The sequence below is a fragment of the Mustela nivalis genome (genome assembly GCF_964662115.1).
Source record: "Mustela nivalis genome assembly, chromosome: 20".
In the NCBI taxonomy this organism is placed as follows: Eukaryota; Metazoa; Chordata; class Mammalia; order Carnivora; family Mustelidae; genus Mustela; species Mustela nivalis.
The window spans coordinates 27,759,486-27,780,380 of NC_139039.1; the positions used below are offsets into that span (position 1 = coordinate 27,759,486).

The following is a 20,895-nucleotide window of genomic DNA, read 5'->3' on the forward strand; positions in this document are numbered from 1 at the left end:
CAGGAGACTCAGTCGAGTCTCAAAGATCTGAGATTTCAGTGTTGCCAAACTAGCCAAGAGTTGCCAAGTATTATACTAAATTCGTACGCACATTAAAAAATACTCCCTGTTTATAAACAATCTTCCATATGCGTTGGACAGAAAAGCGCTAAGTTACGATTCACTGGCTGACTTCCGCAATCTGTCATTAATTGCTATTTTCAAGTTAAAATTATCCCATTAAATTTATTTCCAGGGCTCTCTATCAAACCTGTTTATAAGCAAGCTTCCATTTCCCAATGAGATGTCAAATAATTTACCTAATGGTTCCATTTACATAGGATTTAACTTTCTATGTAAACATTTTAGAAAAGCAGGCCTCTCTTGTGCACAGCTTATTATTTTAAAACATATGTTCACTTTGTATAAAAAAGAACAAACTCAACTCTCCCTTTCCCGACCCCTCCTGGCCTCCTATAAACCCTAGGAATCTCCTATGAATTTTTTCAAGGGCTAGAGATTGTAAATTTCAGTTGAAGCTCTCAGAACACATAGAAATCCAGATTAAACCACACGCACGTGTACATGCACCATCTAAAGCTTCTATGTTGTATGTCTGGTCTCTACGTAGGCCTCAGCTGTTAGGGAATCTTGCTGTTGGCTCAGATTGCAAAGTCAATCAAACAGGGGGCAAAGGACACTAATCTAAACATATTTCCCGCGGGCTCATCTGAAGGTACCTTCCTTTGGATAACAAATAGCAAAGTCCAATCTAAGTGATCTATGACAGCGATGAACCAATTCATTCTCCCAAACACTTAAATGTGTTTCATGATGACCTTTCCACAAGTGTCTGGAAGAACGCAAAAACGCATTTATGAGAACCATCTGAACATGGAGAGCAATTGACAAATAATACTACATTTACGGAGAAATCATGAAAGTATGAGAGCCCGGTGGGATAAAAGTTTGTAGCAATGGAGTATCCCCCACCATGTGAAACACACTAATAAGCCTCCTGATGGTCCAGATTTAGGACAAATGAAGTATTAGGATCACTGTCACCAGACCAAAATAAAAAAACCTGTCAGGAAAAAAAAAAAAAAAAACCTGTCGGGTTTTATGGAGTATTGTAGTTAAAAATTCAGACCAGTTCCTGAGTTTCTTGCGTCTAGCATCATGCCCCAGAGTTCAATATACTTACTCTCCAGCGTGCGTCCTGGTCTCTGGTTTTGCGAGCGGTCTGTGACATGTACAGATGGTAATCATCTGCGGCTTCCTTCCAGTCCTGACGACTGCGGCTTCATTCTCCTGATTTCCTCCGGTGCCGGAGCCGTGGTTCTCTTCCAGGGTTACCGCATGTTAAGTGAAACTGCTGTCAACATTTTATTACGTTCAGCGTTTCAGGCTTCCCGATAGCTAACTCAAACATTGAAGACAGCCGTGCTCTGTATATTTTTCAATCTCCTTCTTCTCTTTCCCCTCCCCATGGAAGGGTGCTGCGTCCTCCCGAAGCCGCACAGAGGTTTAAAGTTTCCAGACCGCATTAAAATAAATACGAATGCAATTCATTTCTACCTTCAGACGTGCCTTTCCTTCCCCGGTGGCTCCGACAGCGTTGATTTTCCCACACTCTCCTGTCATGGGGAAGGGCTTGTCTGGGCAAGCGAGATAGCACTTGGGCAGGAGATTAAAAGCCCACACTGAAGTCATTAAGTCCCTGTGGGGTTGGGCCCTGAAACCACTCAACAGAGTCTCCGAACACTGTCACCTAGACTCCAAAAGCAACCAGTAAAGCGTAACAGCTAAGAAAATCTCATCTGGACATTTCCAGACCCTCGAACCTCCTGCATTTTGTATCACAAAATAGTGCTTCAGCTCAGAGTCAGGACGAGGAGGAATTGCCTTCCTTTCATTTCCTTGCACCCCGAAGCATGGGAACAGGGGGTCCTGACCGAGGTCTAGAACCCAGGTGACAAAGGCCCATGCAGCCCAGAACAGTCCCCAGCGTGTAACCATCCCTGACACCGCCTTCCCCCCTCAACACGGGCCTTCTTGCATCAACACTCGGTTACCCTCTCTGTAGCTTTTGACTGCAGTTCTGGAAAGTTCTTTACCATGTGTGTCTGAGAAACTAGCTGACACTCTACCCCCGAAATCACAGGTTCAAGCAACTATTTAGCCCTTCCGACTGCTAATAATTGACACCTTTGTTACTTACACCAAGGCGCTCTTCCATCAACTTATTAGCCAGGTTTAAGTATTTTTCTTTTTCTTTATTAACAGCAACTATTTAGCCCTTCCGACTGCTAATAATTGACACCTGTTACTTACACCAAGGCGCTCTTCCATCAACTTATTAGCCAGGTTTAAGTATTTTTCTTTTTCTTTATTAACAGAAATCCTCAAAAACCCACCTTGAACTTACACAGAAGAATCCTTCACGCCTTAAAGGACAATTCCTTCCAGGCTACCAGGTGTGGTCAGATCATCCCATCTAGAATAATTTCAATGTGGGTGTGACGCAACGCAGAGTCTTCCTTTCTCCCATTTGCCGCCTGATTAAAGCATGAAGGAGATTGTTGCAACATATTCTCCCTTGGACATTTTTAAAAGAAATCTCGTTACAGAATCTTGGGGATAAATAACAATTATTATAATTAGAAATCATAAAGAGTAATCAACAAAAATCTTCATCTGGGGGTTGGAAAAGATGACACTCTCCATTTGTTTATTTATTTATTTATTTTTTGGTCCTTGAAGATTCTGAATAAAGCTTTCAGCATAAGGAAATGCAGATATTCGGGGAAATCGGGTATAACTGAAAACATTAGGAAAGAAAATCCATCAGAAATCGGAGGGATCTGGAAAAAGAATTCATGGGGCAGTAAAACGAATAGGAAACAAATACCACCGGAAGGGCTTCTCCTTTGTGGCACATAAACAGAAACACTGGGCTGAACCCTCTCCGGGCCTCCTCCTGATCCAATCCTACCCCACCATTATCTTGATATGGATGACTCCAGCCCTGACTTTACTCTATGTCCCAAGTTCTAGTCTCCCATGGCCAATACGGACTTTGCCACCTAGGTGTCCCATGTATGGCTCAGGCTCAAGGTGCTTTAGCTTCAAAAAGTGTGGCTACCTGCACATTCCATATTTTTGATAAGCCCAGCCCCCGACTCTCCAGCGCCGGCACCATCTTCCTCTTGCAAAGTCCTATCAATGCTACCTCCAAAATTCTTCTTGTGTCTCTCTCCTATGACGCTACATCTTCTCTGACATCCCAGGCGGGACCCGCTAACCCCTACAGGCAGCAGGCTTGGCCTACTCTCCATTCCCACGACCAATCCCACCCCAAGGCAGAAACCTTTATTTTAACCTGAGCCATTTCCACCCTGGAATCCGACAGCAGGTAGCACAGACCGATGGTCCCTCTCAAAAGTTCCAGTTTTAATCAAACAGCTCCCAGTTCCCTGATCCCAGCCGGTCTCCAAACCTCAAATAGCAGGGCTTCACCTCTAGGCCTTGTTCCCAAGCTCCTATTTCGGCGACTGCCCAGAACATCAGGCTCCTCCTGGGTCTGGGACTCCTGCCAGTTTCCCACCTTGGCCCCGACAAACCTTTCTTCTGACTCTAGTTCAATACTGGGAATCTGCTAGCCCCTGCCACACCGTGTTCCTACCCAGAGCTAACTAGCTGTCAGAGGGCCTAGAGATAGCCAAACCTGTCAGAAACTGCTTGCCAGCTCTCAATGCAGTGTGAACTCTCACCACGCCAAGACCAGAGCCAGAAACCAGGTGCTCCACAGAACCCTATGTGCTCCGTCTGGGCCCTGACATGGGCTCTGGGATCCTGTTCCAGCTTTGGACACACCACAGGCTTTGGCTTATTTTGGCTCTGAATCGACACTTCTGGTTTTACCCGTTATATGGCTGTCTGGACATTTTGTGTTTCCGATCCTCATTCCTAACCTTCCTTCCCCCATAACTATGATAGCTCGCTCCCATCTGGGCATGTCTAGAACAAAGCAGCCAGCCAGCTGCCACTCTTCCAAGCAGCCACCTCCCAGCCTCAACACCTATGACCACCTCCCAGCCTCAACGCCTATGACCACCTCTTCCATTGCCAACTGAATAGCTAGCCTCCTTCTTTCTTCCTGGCTTACTTGACCTTGATCCATTGACCTCTTGACAGACAGACCTTGCGTGGGCCCTAAGGAAAGGGTTGTGGTAAATCCCATTCCTTTTGTCCAGTGACTGACAGGAGAGGGCATGCAACCTATTCTTGGCTAATGCAATATAAGAAGTCTTCTGAAAAGGATTTCTGTCCCAATGTTTTAGAAGTCATCAAGAAAAGGCCTTGTACCAGTCCTCTGCCTTGAACACACAGGAGCTATCTAGAGCTACAGCAGCCACCTTGAGATTAAAAGGCAACAACAGAATATGTAAGAGACAATACTTTAATGATGCTAGAAGAGAAAGACAGATGGGGCCTGCATTCTTGGCAGCATCATTGGTCTGCTTCTCTAGCTCTTCCCTGTCCATCCCGGGTTTCTTGTTATGTGAGTCAAATAAATTCCTATCCGTCTGAACTAGCATTTACCAGGTTTTCTGTGACGGATGACCAAACACCTTTCTGCTAATAGAAGAGACACATGAACTGTGTAACTTGCCAGGAAGACTGTGCTGAGTTTTGGTACCCTGGGGTCGGGGTGGTCAATATCTCCCCATTTCCTTCTCCTTTCTTCTCATTCAATCACTCCCCTCCCCAATTTGTTCTATACCAAAGGTAGTAGAGTCAGGAGGCATTTTGTACTTAGCACATACATGTGTTTTCTTTGAGATGTACAATACTCCTATGGTACATGAGTGACATCACCGGAAACAGTGGAGTGGGGAATACGGGCTAGACCCTCCATGAACAGCTGATAAAAACCGTCAGAGTCAACTTCACCCAAAATCTGGAAACTAATTAAATGTTTACCGCAACCAGGTGAACACAATCAAGAAAAGGGTGTCTAAGTATCTGTAGCAGAGATTTGTGGCATTTTAACTTACCCTAACCCCATGCCCCCAACCTAGCTCAGTGGTGGTCTTGAAGGCACAACCAACTTGCCTGGTGTGGGTTCCTGGTTCCAGAAGGAGTAGCGCAGACCTTCTTTCCAAATAATTATGGTTATTTGTTTCTGGATCTGTCTGGTGGCTCCCTATAGGACTGGTGCAAAGGGTTTATCTTTATTTCCCCTAATCCAGAGCTCTCCCTGGGTGAAGACGTGAGTACCCAAGAGGCATTAATCAAACATATTAAAGGCAAATGAATTTTCTGCTGCCACGAGAGGTAAGGGATACTCTTTGGAACAAATAACAGATGTACCAAAAAGCCTGGAAGAAAAGGCTGGGAATGAGACACTTTGGGAAATAAAGACTTTGAAAACTCTCACATATTGCTGGGAATTCAATAGCTCCTACACATGTCCAAGGCAGGGTATGCTCAGTAAAGACCAGAGAAGGCCCCGATCTCTCACTTCCACCTGACTTTTAGGCCATGAGCAAGCAGCAAGTGAAGGCTCAGGCAGAGTCGTAAACTGCTGAGTGGTGAAGGCAGGCCCCAGTACACAGCCTACTCTGTGGTTTTTTTCTTTTTAAAATTTATTCCTTCTTCTCCTTCTCCATCTCCTCCTCCTCCTACTTCTTCTTATTGTTATTATTACTATTACTATTATTTCTGTCTGCTTGAGGTGTTTAAGGAAATCTCTGTCAAATTGTTAGTTGATCACTAAGCTAAGACTTTAGTGACCTTATCTGACAAATAATGCAAACCTCACAAAAATTAGTGCAAAGAAGTCACTAAGCCACCAAAGGCAAGAACCACTTGTGAAGGAGAAATCTGGTTTCCAAAGTAGCCACACTACAGTACTTAAAACATCCAGTTTTTAACAAATAACTATAAGGCATGCAAAGATACAAGAAAGTATGGGCCCACATATGGGGAAAAAAAGAAATTAACAGAAACTGTCTCTGAGGAAGCCCGGATATTGAACTTACTAGACAGAATTTAAATTAATTATTCTATATATGCTCAAAAATCTAAAGAAACCTTACACAAAGAACTGAAGGAAATCAAGAAAACAGTGTCTCACCAAATATAAAATATCGATAAACAGAGACATATTATCATACACACACACGAAGCAGGGGAGGGAGGAATAAGGAGACAGAAGGAGAGAGAGCAACTGAAAATTCTGGAGTTGAGAAGTCTAACAATTGAAACTGAGGAGCTCAACAACAGATGTGAGCAAACAGAAGAAAGAACTAGTGAACTTAAAGTTAAATGAATTGAAGTTACCTAATCATAGCAGCACATAAAAAAAAATGCAGAAAAATAAACAGAGCCTAAGAAATTCAAAGAACACCACAAGCATACCAACATATGCATAATAGGTGACCCAGACAGAAAGGAGGAAAAGAGGTAGATAGAACATGTGGAGAAATGATGACTGTAACATTAATATACATACTCAAGAAGCTCCAGGGACTCCAAGTACGATAAACTCAGGACCACATTGAGACATACTGTAATCAAAGGACTGAAAAGCAGAGAGAATCTCAAAAGTAGAAAGAGAGAAAGGCTTGTCACACCCAAAGGGTCCATTCTAAGATTAACAGCCAGTTTCTTGTTAGAACCCACAGAAACCAGAAGAAGTTGATGGTTTGACATCTAGGTGTTATAAATGATACTATCAACTAAGAATTCTTTTTTTTTTTTTCTGACTAAGAATTCTATATTCAGCAAAACTATCCTTCAAAACTGACAAAGAAATTGAGATCCCAAAATAACAAAAACCGGGACAGCCTGTTGCTGGTAAACTACCCTACAAGAAATGCTACAGAATGTCTCATGATGAAATGAAAGGAGACTACAGTAACCTGATCTACATGAAGAAATAAAAACACTAGCAAAGGTAACTACATGGGTAAATATAAAAGTCAGTATTGGGGCACCTGGGTGGCTTAGTGGGTTAAGCCTCTGCCTTCGGCTCAGGTCACAATCTCCAGGTCCTGGGATCAAGCCCCACACCGGGCTATCTGCTCAGTGGGGAGCCTGATACCCCCCCCCACTCTCTCTGCCTGCCTCTCTGCCTACTTACAATCTCTCTGTCAAATAAATAAGTAAAATCTTTTAAAAAAAAAAGTCAATATTAATGTATACTTAACTTATTTCCTTTTTGGGTATATGATGTAAAAAAACAACTACATAAAACAATAATTATAATCTATATCGAGAAGCACACGTGGTATAAAGATGTAATTTGTGACAATAAAGCACGTATGCACAAGACAACAATACATCTGCATTAGGGTAAGAGGCCGAGTTCCTAAAGCAATGATGACAACAATCCCCAAGAGAAGACATCCTCTCCATTTCCACATCCTCTCCACTTCACTTGTTACCTGCTTGGTATTTATAGGCATTTGAGTTTCCAAGTCTTATGTTTGAAACTCCTCCTAGATTAATCACATCTCTGCTTGGAGACCCTAAGTGGTCTTCACTTCCTAGGACACAAAATTCAAACTTCTTGATCTGCCATCAAAGTTTTGGAATATGTGTCTCCTTTCCATTGTTTCTGGCTGGATCTCTAAAAACTCCATGTGGCACATTCTGTACCCCAGACAAATGGAACTGCTGACTACTCCTATTTCCAGTCTTCCCATGCCCATGCCCTCCCTGGCTTAAACTTTACTGAAGCTTTCCCAGGGCTGGACGGAAAGACCTTCTCCAGTAAAGCCCATCTAGCCAGGTTCCGGGGGCAATCCTTTGTCCACCCCCTGCCCGGAAGCCATCTCTCCCTCTTCTGGACCCCTCACCACTTCTGCGGTACTTCCCTAATGGTAAGCATTACTTTCTATTTTGTATTTAGCCGCAATGGTCTTAGTGTTCTTTTTAGATTGTCAGTCTTCTCAGTAGCTTACAAAGGTCACCTGATTGGTAATCTAAGGAACTTCATTAGCGACAGCCTTGGGGAGACTACTACGTTTTCTGTGTTTCCGCTTCATCGTTAAAATAAGTGAAACAACATCTGCTTTACGAGATTCTTGTGAGAATTTAATGATGTTATTTGTAATGTGTAAAGTTCATTTTACAGATGAACTTTATCTGTGAAGTTAACATTTTAGCCCGGGGTCAGAGTCCACATTTCAGTCACATTTATGTCTAATAAAATTTTTACTCAACACATAGTAGGTGAGGTGCCCAATAAATTTTTGTGGAATGAATGAGCTTGCTAACTCTGTGGTGAGATGAAGCTGAATAATTTAAAATAATTTAGAGACATTTTTATTAATGATTTTAGCATCCAATCCATAATCTCTACCAGAGGTTATCAACACAAGAATTGTTTTTTAATAGATGCAGTTAAATGACTCACCTTGACTTTTAACACAAGCAACAACTTATTTTACTACTAACATGACTTTTTTTTTGGTATCCCTCATGGTAAAAATTTTCTGAACCCATGATTATTTTTCACAATTCAATAATCAAGTTGTCAAACCAAAGTGAGAGAAGAAAGATAACTGCATTAGGTATAGTGAAAGTTACTCAGTTTTATTTTAAAAAAAAGAAAAGAAAAGACTTTAAATACAAGAAGATTAAATGAGTAAAACTGCTGATTTTAGAGTAAAATAAAGCAATTGTTCACCTCGGTTTCACTCACTACAAATGTCAGGCAACCTACAGAGAGAAATGAGTTCACAGGTTTGTTTTCTAAGAAATCCACTGTTGGTTTCCTGAAGACATTTTTCGGCATCAAAATGTTCAACTGGACCATGGGAATTCCCGAGGACAGGTTCAGAGGGTTCTTCCCCTCTGAAGGGGAAGGTACAAAGTCACCAAATTGCATACTGGTTTTGTTTTTATTAAAAAAAAAAAATGTATTAGCCTTTTTAGAGAAGAAATTGGAACTGGGGGTGCCTGGAAAGCTCAGTTAGTTATACGTCAGCCTTCGGCTCAGGTCATGATCCCAGGGTCCTGAGATCGAGCCCCACAAAGGGCTCCCTGCTCAGAAGGGAGTCTGCTTCTCCCTCTGCTCCTCTGTGCTCTCTCTGTCTGTCTCTCTCTCAAAAAAACAAATAAAATCTTATAATGAAAAAAAGAAAGAAATTGGAACTGGGTATGGATGAAATTAAAGAACAATTTTTTCTCAAAATGTCATGCCTATACTATGTAAAATTGATAATGACAATATGACTTTATATACCTATGTACCTATGTACATATAGACACACACTGCCATGTATCAACATATATTTATTTTTTAATTTAAAGATTTTATTTATTTATTTGAGAGACAATGGGAGCATAAGCAGAGGGAGGGGCAGAGGGACAAACAGACTCCCTACTGAGTGGGGAGCCTGACATGGGGCCTAACCCCAGGACTCCGAGACCACAGATCTGAGCCAAAACCAGCTGCTCAGCCAACTGAACTGCCCAGATGGCCCTCACAACATACATTTATTTTATATCTATAATATATATTATAGATATAGTATATTATATAATATATATTTTCATATAACATATAAATATATATATTAATAATGTTGATATATATTAACTGAGGAAGAACAAATGCATAGAACTAGGAGTCAACTTTAATTACAATTATGAGAAAATACACTGTCGTATGCGGAATGTGGAATGAATGGATTATGAAATAATGGATGGATTTTTTTCCTTTTTGAAAATTTCTCTCATGCTATTAGCCTTATAGTAATGAAACTTCAGACAAGAAAATATAGGATTTTTTTGGTTTGAGGGGGATTTTTTTTTCTAAAACAAAACAAAACAGAACATTTCTAAGCACTCAAGCTAGTACATTCAGTGATCTCCAATTTTGAATTTAAAAAATGACAGATGTATATTAGGTAAGGGACTTTAGGAAAATTACTTTTCTTCTGCTAATGTCACACATAGTTCTTAGTTTATTTGCATTGTTATTCTCTAAATTCTCCCTAAAATTTGAATTTAAGAAGTGTTAAAATAACTGACAAATTATGGTATTTTTTAATTTGGAACAGAAAAATTCCTTAGCACCAAGTTTAGAAACCACCAAGAATACTTGGGTTTGAAGTGAAACTCCAAATAAAACATTGGGTAGTTAATCATCTTCTTTTTAATACTAGTGTTTTTCTATTTAAGGAAAGGATTACAAGTTCGGGTTGCATTTTTTTTTTAATAACCCTCTCTAAGAACCAATTGCTTTTTTATAAATAAGAGAGAAGCACATGTGCTGATTATTTTAACATGTTTACTTTATTTGGTTTTCAGGTAGACAATTCTCACGAAATGTCTTTCCTCTCATTTGCTTGTGTGCTCTGCTCCCTCACTATCCTCAAGAAATCATAAAACGTCAGAGTGTTTTAGCCCCTGGATCACATTAATGTCCTATGCGTCTGTGTGTCACTAAACATTTAGTAATTTAATATACATCTTAACTCTAACAGCTAAACATAAAAGAAATGGCTAAAGTTTCACATACATTTTTCAGATTTTTTTTTTTTATCGTGAAAATCACTCAAAACCTTCCGGGTCTATGGACAACACACTTTGACATCACTGATATTTGCATACTTTGTCCATGTATATCCTTGGCTATGGCTATTGGCTGTCAAATTATATTTATTTTCCACATAAAATGAGGTATTTAAAAATATCTGTTAGTAATCGTGAAAGAATTCTGAAATACTAAGACAGAGACAGAGAGAAAGCTGTACAATGCTACTAACATATGGACAGCAAAAGAGTATTAAATGTTGAATTGGAATTCACCTTTATACCTACTTTTTTTCACAATATCTTTATCTTCCCCAAATTTTACATACTTGAAAATCCACTGAGTCTTCAGCCAAATGAGTTGCTTATGTTTTCTTTTTTTAAAAAGATTTTATTTATTTATTTGACAGAGAGACAGCGAGAGAGGGAACACAAGCCAGGGGAGTGGGAGAGGGAGAAGCAGACTTCCCGCTAAGTAGGGAGCCCAATGTGGGGCTCGATCCCAGGACCCTGGGATCATGACCAGAGCGGAAGGCAGACGCTTAATGACTGAGCCACCCAGGCGCCCTGCTTATGCTTTCTTAAGCCCTTATTTCACCTTGTTAATGAGACTATAGAAAAACATTAGAATTATTACACAACAATACAAGTTCCATGAAAGCAAGAACTTTGGCAATTCTGTTCACCACTATGTCTTGACCTCACGAGACTATACCTGGTATACCCTTGACACTCAATCCATGTTTGTCACATATTTGTTGCATTTGTAGAACTAAATCACAAAAAAATTGAATTTAGGAATTAAAGAATTGCAAATGAAAACGTAATCAATTTTGCCATCTACAACCACAAAAATTATTTTTCACGACTACTTTCTAAAGTTGAATCCCTTAAATTCTGAGCCTCTTCTAGAACCAGATAGAGCATCATTTTCATCAGTGTGGGCTCGCTCACCTTTGCTGACATGCAGAAGTTGCTGCAAAGCCCAACTCAGGGAGTGGGATCCCTCTGGTAAACTGTCATTTAACTCCACTTAATGACCAGCTACTCATCTGTAGGAACACAGGCCACGCCCACAGGTAAAAACTAGCTCACTCCACCTTGGTCTAAACAGACACAGGGCATCTGAGCCTCCTGGTGGATTTTCCGTCTAGCATTGGGAGAGCTCACACTGCCAAGGTGTCCTTAGAGGCTAGAAATATAAATGCACCTTCGTGCCTTTCGCTTTAGTCTCTGCGCACATTATTTGCAACCCCCCCCTTTGAAGTCCAAGACCTGGGCTCAGGGCTGAAGGTCTTCAGATGGCTCCAGGAAACGGTGTCACGTGGTGTCGTTGATTCGCTGCCCGGACCCCCGAGCACCCCACAGGAGGAACTCACGCACCTTCCCTCCCCTGAAATTACTCTCTGGGGCTGATCTGGCTCTCAAAAGAGCCGACCTCTCTGTCTGGAGTAAAAGTGAAACGAAATGCATGAGGAGATCTGCTGTAATGCTGGCTGGGATAACTCTGTGTCACCCTCACTCTGTGTCACCCCTGTGGCTAGTGCGGCTCCTCGGTCCCCACTACCCCCTGCCCGGCACCCTCCCACGGGACCCACCTCGCAGGGGTTCCCTCCATGACACTGATCCAGACAGCAGCTCCTTCTCCCTCCACGACTCTCCCAGGCTGGGAGGCCACTCTCCCCTCCTCTCGCTGTCCTGAGCTTCCCACGCCCGGGGTATAAGCCGTTCGTCTCCAGTCCCCAGTCCCAGACAGAGTCTTCCCTATCTGCTCGGGCGGCAGGAATCCTCCGCTTTGAATCCCCATAACACTTATTCCTGGGCAGGGAGGGGCTCCTTACTCCAGCTTCAACCCAAACATCCCTCTGCTTGTTTGTTGTCTATGTTGGGTTCCCGGGAGGTGTTAATTTGAAGAAGGGATGCTGTCATTAAAAAAATAAATACAAGCATAAAAATCCAGAACCATTGGTCTACAGGGCTAATTTTGGTAAACATCCAGTTACCAGATGATTTCGTGTTGAGTCCTGCCTTGCAAAACAAATAAGGAGGCTCCTGAAGGGCAGAATATACCTTATTCTTGGTAGGTTTCCCTTGGAAGGTAGCATAATGCTATGTACGGGTAAGTATTCTAAAATCAAAGCTGAGTAAATGAACTTTACTGCTAGAATATATAACACAGATATCTCCCTACCTTACCCTTAGGGGTGCCAGGAATTTCTAGATCTCAGTTTGATTGGCTGTCGCATAGAATGTATGTGTGTGTGCATGTACATACATATATATACATATATATAGTGAATGTGCAAGATACATAAAATCATTGAGCCATATACTTAATGCACTTCACGTCTTTCACTGCATTATGTTAGCCCTCAACTTTTAAGTAAATAAACACAACTTAAAAGTAAGAAAAGAACATAGCCACTCCACGGGCATTAATCGAATCCATACCGTATTCCAAACAAGGCACAACGTTCCACATTTATCGCCCAGTCAGTCCCTCTGGTGACTACACACAAGACGCTGAACATGCGTGTCTGAGACGATCGTGGTCCTTACCCTCTCAGGCTTTATAGTCACATGAGGAGGATAAACCCTTAAACACGCAATTGTAGTTGGCAATGATGTGCGTGCACTGAACCAGCAATGCCCCGACAGAAGCGACAGAAACATCCAATTTTGTAACTGGGAGACATTTGGGGCACCTGGGTAGCTCAGTCGGTTAAGGGTCTGCCTTCAGCTCACGTCATGATCCTGGGGTCCTGGGATCGAGTCCTGCATCAGGCTCCCTGCTCAGTGGGGAACTTGCTTCTCCCTCTGCCCCTTCCCTCACCCTACATGCTGCGCTCTCTCTCGCTCTCTCTCTCTCTCAAATAAATATTTTTAAAAATGGAGTTGTGAGGCCAAGTGGCCACCCCTGGGTCCAGGCACCTATATTCCAAGCTTTGATGAAATAAACATACTTGACTTGAAGAATATAGTTCCACAAGAGCAATTCCCAAACTCCAAACACTGTAAGGAGCTGAGCTTAGAAAAATAATAGCATTTCATAAATGGTGAGATATTCTTGGGATAAGGGCCTCAAAAGAGAAATGAATACTATCCTGAGTCTTTGGGAGGCTCAGAAAAATAACTTCTTCACTTCTTGCTTTTTTAAAAATGGTTTTCTATCAGCCATGTTTCTTTACTCTCCTACACAAGTCTCTGCCTCAAACAGTGTTTCAAGAAAGCAAAAGTTAAATTTTAATTTGCTTTATTTTAGACAAATCTGGCCAATGCACTGAATAATTAGTTTTAATCCCCCAATGAATATAAGCTTGTCCCGAACATCCTACAGAATTTAACATTAAATGACAGGGGCAGAACGTTTGACACTTCCCTAGAAGAAGAAAAAATTTACCCCCTAAAATTTCCCCAACACTTAAAACTGAGACATAAAATGGCAAGATCAAATGTGACAGGGCTGGCAGGACATGGGAAGCTGAAGCAGGAAGCTCTGTTATCCAGCCTCAAAGATAAGGTTTAGACAAGTGCTTTTCAACTACCCAGGAGGTTGTAGGAAGTAGCAAGAGGTGACAGTTACACAGGGCTTGAGTATCAGTTCTGGTTCAATCTCAGCTCTGTCACTAACTTGTGATGTGATCTTGAGCAAGTCTGCCCAACTCCCACACTTCTGGCCCTGATCACTATGGGGGGGGGGGGCACAGTCCTATCATAACAACATTAGCCAACACACAACAGCAAATAACGTAACAGTTATCACACACACACACACACACACACACACGACCACACTACTACAACCAAACACCATTGCCATCGTGGCACTAGAGCTGTGCTTGGGGTGGCTGGATAGGACGAATAGATGACAAGTCATAAGATGCACATTTCTGTGTGGAAATTTACCAACAGAAGTCAATTTCAACCTGCGAACCGGCTGGTGGAGCTGTGCCCCTGGCTGCGGTGTCCGCTCATTTTCAATCCCTCTTCCTGTCTTTAAAACCTACCCCTCAGCTGGGAGAGAAACTGACTGGGATTCGCCCTTTTGGTGACAACGATGTGGGGCCTTGACAAAAGCAAATATGGGGACTCACTAACCTTCTGAGTATTAATTTCCATTTTGCTCTTCTATAAAAATGGAAACCAAGAAATTAGTGCTATCGCTTGAATTTTTGTGTCTCCCCCTGCCAAAAAAAATTCCTATGTTGAAGACTTAACTCCCAGTGTAATGGTACTTGAGGAGCAGGATTTGGGGAGGTGATTAGGTTTAGATGGGGGACATGAGGGTGCGTCCCCTACAAGAAGATTTGTGTCCCTATTACAACAGGAAGAGACCAGAGCAGACGCTCTGTCCTCCATAAGAGGACACAAAGAGGACCGACATCTGCAAGCCAGGACGAGAGCCCTCACCCAGAGCCAACCATGCCAGCAGCTTGATCTTGGCCGTCCCAGGCTCCAGAACAGTGGGAAATTAAATTCTTGTTGTTTAAGCCGCGCAGTTTAATGGTATTTTGTTATCGCAGCCCATGAAGACTAATACAGAGATGATACAAAAAAAAAGAAATACATATAGAGTAATAAAAATGATTTTTTTAAGTAGCCATTGTTAACAGGAAAGATTCAAAGGGGAGGGGTCTGGCATTTAAAGGTGGCCAAGGACAGGCCATGTGCTGCCTCTCCTCTCTACCGGACACTCGGGGAGCACACACTACGGGCACTGCAGATGCCCTTACTTAATTCCTCTCACTTAATCCTTGCAGCTGCTCTAGGCAACAGTGCTCCTGTCCCCACGTGACAGGTGAAGGACGCGAGGAGCTGGGTCCCAGTAGAGAGCTCAGGGTCTTGCCAGGGCTGAGCTGCAGAGATCTGGGCCCACCTCTGCCGTGGGGAGGCAAGGGGGAAAAGTCTACCTTATGCCACCATCTTTGAAAACCTCGCACCACACGGGAAATGGGTACCTACCCCTGCTACGGCTTTATAGGTAAGGCATAGAGACTCAAGGAGACTCACGTGGACATTGAGCCTGCATCCTGACAGCCTTCCTCTCCACCCCATACCCAGCTTCTGGCTCTTTCCCCCTCTGCACCTCCACAACCACCGCCTCGCTTAGAATGGCCGTCAACTCTTGATGGACATGTCAACTGCCACCTTGCTGGTCTCTCTGCCTGCTGTCCAGCCCATCGCTTTTGCAGACCATACAACCAGGGCCGTCCTTATAAAATGCTCACAGATGGAAATGTCAGCCCTGGCGCAGAAGCCTCAAATGTTCCTCAAAGCCATGAAGAGAGGATTCAGATCCGTTGCGATCCAAGACACAAGGCCATGTTCATCAACCCGGCACCCTCCTGATCCTTTATGAGTCATTACATCAATTTCATTGGTCGGCATGGGTAATGATGAAAAAAAAAAAAAAAAGACAAAAAGAAGAAGAAGAAAGCAGAATATCAAATATCAGGGTAGCCTGCCTATTCTAAGAGCATTAGTCTTGTTTCAGCTATATGGGTCCTAGCACACGTGTGCACGGGGTCACAGCGCCTGTCTGCACGTGTGTGTGCAGATCCATGGGGCACGGTCTTTTGCTTTCTCTTCTTGCACGTTTCCAACTCTTCTGCACTCAGGGTGGGACCGGAACAGGTGCAGACCGTGTGAGAAACTCGGGAGACCGACCCTACATTTCTCCGGCCTGAGTTTTAAATGTCTCTTAAGAAGGAAACAGAAGACACTGGGGAGAAAGCAAATACTAAATTGAAAATAACAACTTTTTCATTTTGATACCCAGCAGCTGAGCTACTTTGTAACCTAGGTTGATGGCCTAGCACGCAGGTCTATATTTAACTGTGTCTTAGCCACGGACATTTGTGTCAGGAATTAACACAAAGCAGACATCTACAGTAGTCTCAGAACAGGGGAAAGGGGTTGTCAGAACAGCTGAAATAAATGACAAATGCCTTTATCTGAACTTCAACGAGACACATACAACTTCCTCTTTCCCCCGCCCCCCAAAATATCTATAAAGTGACTAAAGCCGGACCCAGCGAACTAGGATCCACACACCAAATCCAGTTCTGTGGCCCAGGATCCAAGACTTGTCTGTCCATCTTCAAGAGGCCGAAAAAAAATCGAAACCCTACAATTTCATTGCATGTGAGTATCATTTGAAATTCAAATTTTGGTGTCCCTAAACAGAGCCTTCTCGCACAGCCACGCTCACCAATCACATAGGTCTGTGGCATCACAGTGGCAGGACTGAGAAGCTATGACACAGACCATATGGCCCACAACACTGACAACATTTACTCTCTGGCCCTTTAGAGGACAAGTTCATCAATCCCTGAATTCACATTTGTTCCCATGAAGGCCCAGAAATGCTTCCGTCCTTAGAAATGCTTTTGCACTCAGACATAAAAACAACTTAATCTTCTATTTCATGGGCTTTCACGCCGAGTTCTGAGGAGTCCTCTAGGTCAGGGCAATGCTCCTGTGGGAGACATGTGGACAAGCTTCTGAGACTCTCCCTTCCCCTTCCAAAAAAGGGGCTTTTGCTTTCATCCTTATAAATTGGGATACCATGCGTCATTTTATTTGAAAAAGGGTTTTCTTGGGGGGTAAAGAGAAAAGGAGTTTGGAACTCACTGTAACCTATTTTATCTGAGAAATGACTGCAAACTCGAGCCAGTTTCAAAGGCCACGAATAAAAAAAAAACAAACATCGTGCATCTAAACCCCACAAACCAGGATAGCAAGCCCGTTAGCCCTCTGTCACGGGCCACAGCGTGGCACCCAACATGGTGTGTTATAGGAAGCCACAATTTCTGTCCTCAAGCGTTTCCCTCCACCTCAGCTTGACCCCACGGGCACACAGCGCTGTAGTATACTTTATTAAATATATAAAATTACAAAGCAATTTGGTTCACAGGTCCGTATTTTTGCCGCACGCCCATTTTCCTGGTGGTAGCCAAATCAAAAACTTTAAAGAAACTACAAACAGCGTTGCAGGGTACCTATAATTTATTTTTATAAGTAATGAATCATTAACAGGCTCTTCAGGAGATAATTAAAGGTAAACTGATAGCAGTTAACCGTAAGGCTCAGAGTTTTTGTGTTTGCTTTTTGAGTAAACCAAGAGTCTTCCATATGCCATTCCAAGCATCTGAAAAATCAGTTCAGTCGTGCAGTAAGGAACTAGTAAACTGATAGGGGCTAGGTCCCATCTAAATAAACTGGGCTAATACATTCTTGCAAAGACACAATCTCGCAGGAAGGCAAGAACAATAATTCCAAGGCGGGCTGCTTAAACACTCCAATCATTGAAGGCAGTGAGAACCACCAGGGAAACAGGGAATTACCTGTGCGTTACATTCTACTGACTGTATGTTGTAATGAGCTCAAAGAGATCGAGTGACTTCATTACCCATCTAGTAGTTGTGTTTTTTTTTTAAACAGGGTTTATATGAGGAAATTAATTACATAAGCCACACACCAGCAAAAACAGAGCATTTGCTGAAAGCGATGCCAGTATTCATAATTTCACAGGTGCATTTTTTCCCCTATGAAGGACGCTCTGAAGTTGCTATGCCTTCGTGGGAAACTAGATGGCCCGATAGACGTGTTTATCCTGCCCATGATTTTTCAAATCTTGATTAGCACAAAACCAACTCGAGTGCTTTTTTCACTGCTCATCCAGTAATAGCTTCTTAAAACAGAGTTCCTCTCCGCCATCCTCTGGTATATATTTCGGAATGCTTTAATGAGCTGTTTGTTTTTCCTGCTCCTGTTTTCTAAACCTCTTACCTGTTTAAAAAGTTGTGGTCCCCATCGCACCGTGGGTATCGTCAAATCATTACGTGTTACTCCTTCGACCCGTGCGAGGCTGTGTGTCAATGACAGCTTCCTAAAACTGGAACTAAATAAACGAATAAAAAGTTGTTCCAAAATAGTGAAGGAAGCAACTTCCAAGTGAATCTTACTTTAAAATAAGAAACAGGGAGCACCTGGGTGGCTCAGTTGGTTGGGCATCTGCCTTCGGCTCAGGTCATGATCTCAGAACCGTGGAATCAGACTCCCTGCTCAACAGACTCTCTCTCTGCTCCTCCCTACCCCGCTCTTACTTGTGCTCTCTCTTTCTCTCTCCCCCCACCCCTACACTAAATAAAAGAAAAGAAGAAACAGGTTGGACAGTTAGGGGGGCTGGGGAGGAACCAGGGAGCTGCAGGGTTCTGATGATCAGTGATGTTGCATTAAAAACTCTCTCCCACGGATCTGCACAGTGTCTCTAAGACATACTGCAATCACATTCCTAAGCATTTCTGTAACCCGATGACTAGATTAAGACCAAATCTCAGGGCACGGAAGCGGGGCATTCAGGCAATTTTGAAATATGCAGAGTAGACAAGCCCCACAGTACTCAAATTTCCACCAAAACTGCCATCTATAAAATCGTTTTTTTTTTAATTCGTTTAAGTTTTATTTAAGTCATGTCTACACCCAGCCCGAGATCAAGAGTCGCGGCTGAGCCAGCCGGGCAGGTGCCCCTTACGTTACAGTCATTTTTTTTTTTTTTTTTAAGATTTCATTCATTTATTTGACAGAGATCACAAGTAGGCAGAGAGGCAGACAGAGAGAGAGGAGGAAGCAGGCTCCCTTCCGAGCAGAGAGCCCGATGTGGGACTCGATCCCAGGACCCCGAGATCATGACCTGAGCCGAAGGCAGCGGCTCAACCCACTGAGCCACCCAGGCGCCCCCGTTACAGTCATTTTTAAAGGACTTCTAAGAAGCCAAGTGAAAACCACGGTAGTTTCATACAGTCAAAACACAACAAACAGCGTCCCGCCACCCACGCACTCACACAGGAGACCTCACACCTGTGCTAGGAAAGCATCACCGAGGGCTCCGCGCAGGGTCCAACCGCGCAGGGCCCGACTGGCCGCTTTTCTTTGCTCGCCCCCTGGTGGGGAAACCCAACCCGAGCCCGCCCGCGCAAGGGGAAACAAACAGCCGCGAAAATCCACTCTTCAGGTAACAAGAGTCGACTGTACAAGGACGAGGACAAAGCAAAGATATTTGAGACAAACACAGAGTTTTCCAAAGAGGGTAGGAAGCATTGTTTTCAATTGTCCATCCATTCTCAAAAAATTCCACCTTTCATACGCACTGCCTACCTCAAACGACAAAGGTATTAGAACATTGCAATCTAGGTACCAAAGACTTGATTCCAAAAAGCAAAATTATTTTTGCCATCCCTCCTTCCCCTTAACTTCCCCATCCCTAACACACACACACACACACACACACACACACACACACACACACGCGCCAGGAAAAAGAAAGGAATCTTTGCCTGTTGAGTCTTTCTGTACAACCAGCCTCCCCTGTTCTTCTAAGGATTTTTTTTTTTTTTAAGAAAAACAAGCAAAACCCCTTAGAGTGTTCACCAAAACTAGCTACGGACCCAATACCAATAGAATTGGGGTATCCTGAAAGTTTATCATTTCATAATTCATACCAAAAAGTTCTATGGATTCTATATTCATATAATCTGTATAATATATATGTGCCATTTCATCATATGTAACGTATAAGAATCAAAAGAACTCGGACATATTTCAAATTATTTCCATGTAATTATTATCATGAATTATCAGTGTATATTCATTATAATGCAACTAGTATACATTTTTGTAATGGCATGAAAGGTAAAGTCAAAAAGCTACAGTTCTATGTCTGGCTGCCATCACTAATTGACTCTGTATCCTTGGGATGAGACTTTCAGGCGTGAAAGTAACTTTCTCAACTGTAAAAGTAGGGACTGGAACAGAGAAATCCCCCCACGGTTTCCTGAGGCACCTCTGTTGGTTTTCTAAAGCCACATCTTCTGTTTCCCTTGTTCACAGTGCCCTCCAGTGGCTCCCAGGAAAAAAATCAAGTAATTAAAAATTTTTTTTTTTGCATATTCTTCTAAGACCCTTAAATTTAGTGGCAAAGACCCTTAAATTTTTAGATCCATGTGATGGTGTCCACTTGGCGAGGGGATGGTCAAACCTAGTCTAGATGTCACCACGATGGCGATTTTTTAGATGAGAGCACTGGCCCTCACTAACATCAGGTCTCATGGAAGGCTACACTTCCTAGATCCCATTGCCCTGGATGCAGCCACATGTCTGGGCTCACCAATGGCTTATGAACAGAACAGATGTCTATTGCTTCTGGGGTGAGGCCACGAACAGCCCTTGAACAACTTACTAGTTGTTCCCCTTCATAGAAAGCAGACTAGAGCCACATGATTGGGTCATGGACTTTGTATGAGAATGACATAAGGCTTAAGACTTTAGAGACACCAAGATGTTGGGATTGTCATATCATCA

General features: G+C 42.8%; 1 protein-coding gene across 1 annotated transcript in view; it reads right to left on the reverse strand.

Annotated features, from left to right (window-relative positions):
* Positions 1–1,178: 1,178 nt before the first annotated feature.
* Positions 1,179–20,895, reverse strand: part of LOC309855316 (uncharacterized protein) — a gene marked incomplete at its 5' end in the record, with an annotated part of 50,310 nt that continues 30,593 nt past the window's right edge. The window contains 2 exons of the mRNA XM_082715483.1: positions 1,179–1,354; positions 18,325–18,436. Coding sequence (XP_082571609.1) covers positions 1,283–1,354; positions 18,325–18,436 — 184 coding nt within the window. The 3' untranslated portion in view covers positions 1,179–1,282. The remainder of the gene's footprint in view (positions 1,355–18,324; positions 18,437–20,895) is intronic.